At 34.8% G+C, this 4,974-nt stretch overlaps 2 gene segments (V, D, J or C); one reads left to right on the top strand and one right to left on the bottom strand.

The window, feature by feature from the left end:
• LOC119795086 lies at positions 1 to 481 on the bottom strand. The segment is given in 2 exon segments: positions 1 to 323; positions 430 to 481. Coding segments are annotated over 2 exon segments (375 nt in total).
• A 515-nt stretch (positions 482 to 996) lies between these two features.
• Positions 997 to 4,007, top strand: LOC119795087. The segment is given in 3 exon segments: positions 997 to 1,050; positions 2,171 to 2,252; positions 3,679 to 4,007. Coding segments are annotated over 3 exon segments (465 nt in total).
• Positions 4,008 to 4,974: the final 967 nt, after the last annotated feature.

Consider the following 4,974-nt stretch of genomic DNA (forward strand, 5'->3'; position numbering starts at 1 on the left):
TCACTGTGTGAACAGATACTGACTGTTGATGTAATGATCACTCTGACAGTAATAAATACCAGCATCTTCAGCCTGAACTCCACTGATGGTCAGAGTGAAGTCAGAGTTTGATCCACTGCCTGTAAAACGACTTGGAGTCCAGGAGTCTCGAGAGCTAGCATAATAAATGAGCCGCTTGGGAGATTGTTCATTTTTCTGTTGGTACCAGGCTAAATAGTTAGAGCCACGGACATTCTGACTGGTCCTACAGTTGATGGTGACAGATCCTCCCAGATCAGCTCTCACTGCTGCAGGCTGAGTCACTGTGACCTGACCTCTGGACTCTGAGGACACAGAGACAAAGACATAAAGCAGCTTCATGGTTTGTCGGCTTCATTTCAGAGGGACAGATGTTCATAGAGGAGAGGAGTTTGATTCTCTGGACTTTACCTGTGAAGCAGCAGCAGAGGAGAGTCCAGATGAGGACGCAGATCAAAGTCATGTTTTAGATGAGGAGGATTTCTGTGTCTTCTGTTGTCATAAAGGACAGCTGTCAGTCATCCAGAGTTCAACTCTCAGGACTATAAACTCTGCCAGAGCACTGGAGCATGGAGCTGCTGATGCAAAGTGGCTCTATGGAAATACTATGACTCCAAGAGAGACTTTACATTACTAAGATGAATGACATAATGCATTTCCTAGTTTTTATTTTCATTGTATTTATTGAAATTGTACAAAACATAAATGTGATTATCTCATTAAAATGGGAAAAACAACCAAAAAAAAAAAAAAAAAACTAAACAAAAGAAAAAAGAGAAAACTTAACCAGTCCTATGAGAAACATTTTGTTTTTTCATGTATTTCAACAAAGGTTTCTCCATGTTATTCTTGTTTATCATTTATTTTTCTTGCTATTGTTTTCATTTTGCTGCATCATTTTTTGCCATTTTATTACTTAAGAACAAATTAGCCAGGATTGGCCATGGACCAGTATAAAATTAAGACAGTGAGATTATGATGGGGAGGGCTCTGCTAAAAAACCAGGCCATCCTCACATTTGTAGCCAACAAGGTCTTCCCCTGAGACTGTAGTCTGTCCTGGAAGGTGGAGGTCATCAGCAGCTAAATACCTAAAATGTTCCTCTTTGCTTTTTAAGTTTCAATATTATTAAATAGTTCTTTCCAGATCAAATGCTTCAATATAAATTCTGTACTGATTTAGTTACCTTCCAAGCAGAAATCTTGTAGTAGAACCATTTCATGTAATAATTTTAATTAACACATTCTGGATAATGTTCTTTGGGTTTGAAAATGTAAAAAGATAGATTTTTGAGACAAAGTCTAAGCTCAGTGCTCTTCCATGTTTAGATCTGCCTTTTAGAAACAGTTTATTAAATACATCTTGGTCTTGGACTTTGTGTTTTTGTACCATCCCAAAATGTTTCTCTCTATGAATAAAACCAGAGTAAATCCAGAGGATCAAGAAGGGGAATTATCACCACAGACTAATTAATCACAAACTATGTCACCTCCCCATGTCACCTCACTTAATGACTAGCCGCATGTTGCATTGACTCCCATCATTATGAAGTGTACTCTGTGCACTCCGTACACTCTATGTATACAAAATCACCATAAGGTTTGGCTAAGTCTAAGTCATATAAGCAAATGCAAGCAGATAAAACTACCCTGTTTACTTACCCTGAACTTTGCATTTGTCTAATTTGTACAGATTTACCATTTAATGCCTCTGTAACAAGCTCCAGCAACTGAAAAAGCCATAGTAAAGAAATAACAAATAAAAGACTTGGTAATGTCCCACATAATGCTGTTTCTATGTAACACCATCTATCAGTATCCTTCCAGCATGGAGCATTTCTGAGTCAATTTCTTCGATTTCCAATCTTGTGGGAATTATCCATTCTGGGGGAAACAAATCTGTAGTGAGTTCAAAAGCTGCACTTGACTCTAATGAAAACTAGGCTGATACAAGATATTATACAGCTTCACAGATACAGTAAACATATTATTATATCATATTATTATTATATGATAATGTAAATAGTTTGAGGAAGACTAATCTTGTTTTGGAAGAGTTTAGAAGAGCCAGAGTTTATTATCTTAACCATCTAGAAACTTGTAGTTCTGATATTTTGTTTAGTTTAAAGTCGGTGAGCCGTTCCTCTCTACAGTCAGAGGTTTTTGTACGACGGCTCAATGAGTTTGTTTCACTGTGGTACACGTTCGGTGGAGGAACTAGACTGGAGGTTGGAAGTAAGTAAAATTTTAAGCTTTGTCTTTTTTAAGATCCCTCTTTTTCCCTTTTTTAACTTTTCTGAATGAAAGGTTAAATAACACTAACTTTGTTTTTAGTTTTATGGAAAAAGATGCAGTGGGATACAGAGTACAGAATATATTGAGAATTCATTTTTTAAAAAATTGTCATCACCATTAGAATTACGATAATCTCTATAAGGAGGAAGTTATTTTCTTTTTTAGTTGTTTTTGGCTTCTAGATTTTAGTTTAGTCAAACTGAGTCAGAGAGCCGTGTCTCTCTACAGTCAGAGGTTTTTGTACGACGGCTCAATGAGTTTGTATCATTGTGGTGGACTTTTGGTGGAGGAACCAGACTGGATATTGGAGGTACGTAAAATATGAAACTGCTAGTTTAAGGGATTTGGTTCTAATGTTTGAAAGAAACTGGAAAAAAAAAATGTTTTGTTTTTTTTGCAAAGACAGCTGTTGAAAACTGTAGTTATTTTATAGTCAAAATTACCCTGGGGATAATTAGTTAGCATTGAGCTGAAAAAAAAAAATTCTGTTTGGCTTGATAAATTAGTTTAACCTAGGTTTGTAGGTTTAATTTAGTCTTAGTCTTTAGTCTCTACATGCAGAGGTTTCTTCATAACGGCTCGATGAGCTAATATTACTATGTCGGACATGTGGTGGAGGAATTAGACTGGATATCAGAAGTAACTTCACACTTTATGCCAAATTCTAATATATTGTGTTTTCTTTAGAAAACCCTTTTTCTATTTCTTTAGCAAACAGAATGAGATATTTGCATTTATTTATCTCAACAAAAAAAACAAATTTTAAACTGATTTGAAATAATAACTAAGTAATGTGCAAATTATTAGAAATGTTGCTTTTAAAATAAACATCAGATTTTTGTAAATTGTTATTTTTGTTTTAATGTTTTGCTCTCAGTAATTTACCACTGTGTTGCTCCTTTATAAATATATACATTTGAAATTGAACAAAGACAAAGCTGATGCTATTTGTAGAATAATGTTATTCTTGGTTCACAGATTTAACAAAATCAGATCAAATGTTGCTATGATATTCCTTTTCTATCGGTTTCATTCTTCTTTCAGGACTAATAGCCTAAATAAAATCAGTTTTGTCTTAAAAATAGGTTTTCTGCATGTAAAAAAATTCACAGTAAATATGAGCTAATGAAAGTTCTTATTTTATTGTTAAATCTGAGGAAAATTAAGCTTTTACAATCAAATTGTCTGATAGTTCTATCTGTTTAAATTTGGATTTTATTAAAAAGGAAATTAAACCAGTGAAGCATGAAGACATCTGGCAGAAAATTTTAACATAGAAAATACCTTCCTTTATGTAAACTGTTACAGTTTCTGCTGTTAAATGTCTCAATAATTTCTTTTCTCTAACCTGATTGGTGTTTCCCAGGTAATACCCGTCCCACCGTGACAGTGCTGCCCCCCTCCAGTGAGGATCTGCACCAGGGGAAGGCCACCCTCATGTGTCTGGCCAACAAGGGCTTCCCCTCAGACTGGAGTCTGTCCTGGAAGGTGGAGGGCAGCATTAACACCTTCACCTGGGAGGAGGAAAAGAGCCAAGTAGTGCTGCAGAAGGACGGCCTCTACAGCTGGAGCAGCACCCTGAGGCTCCCTGCACACCAGTGGAGGAAGGTGGGCTCTGTGACCTGTGAGGCCACCCAGGGCTCCCAGACTGCAGTCACAGAGACACTGAGGAGAGACCAGTGCTCCCAGTATTGAGTTGGAATGGTTCTTCTTTTTGTTCTGAAACTGTTATTATCTTGCCTGTTCTTTAAGATATATTCATAACTTTCCTTCATATGAAATTCCTTGCTGCAAAGAAGAACGTTTCAAAATACGTTTTGATTTGACTTGATTATTTTAAGCAGAAACCTTGTAGCAGAATTTTTAATAAAATATTTTCAATAAAGACTTCTGAAAGGATTTTGTGTGATTGTATTTTAATCAACAAAAAATATAACATAAACTAAAATATATATATATATATATATATATATATATATATATATATATATATATATATATATATATATATATATATATAGTATATTGCTGATGAAAAATACAAACTGCCAAGAAATGACTGACTTTCACGGTTTATACCATAAGACACTTCATCCCCAAATTTTGGCTGAGACTCCGTGCATCATCGGTCTGTATTAATAAAAGGCTCTGAAAAACACTTAAATCTAATGCTTCAGTACTAATTTTGACTATTTAAATTCAGAATAAAAAAATGCATGCTGATATCGATTAGCTTATTATTGTTAGCTATGTTTTATTTAAAATTAGCAAGCAAAAGGTAGGTAAAAATTATATATGTATTTATGCCATTGTTTTATTATTTCCTGAATTGTCATGTCAGAATAGTTTGAAACTATGAATGTAAGTTTAACACTTAGCAAAACTTGTGGTAAACCCTGCTTTGTTGTCTACAATCAGTTAAGACTTTTATACAGTGAGTAAATTGAATGCTCCTTCTGTCCACTTTGCTGATAAAGTTGTTTTAAACATCTATATACACAGAGAAAACTTAAATGGGGTGTAGACTGTAAACTGATTTGTAACCATGTGCTGATAGCCTCTCATTCTTATTTCTCAACACATAAAAGATTTTCATCTAACATAAACTCTAACCACTATTTTCAGTCTCAGTTCTGACGCCTATCAGTGTGATGAATGTGTG

Source organism: Cyprinodon tularosa, unplaced genomic scaffold, assembly GCF_016077235.1.
Source record: "Cyprinodon tularosa strain WSP-4 unplaced genomic scaffold, ASM1607723v1 ctg5, whole genome shotgun sequence".
In the NCBI taxonomy this organism is placed as follows: domain Eukaryota; kingdom Metazoa; phylum Chordata; class Actinopteri; order Cyprinodontiformes; family Cyprinodontidae; genus Cyprinodon; species Cyprinodon tularosa.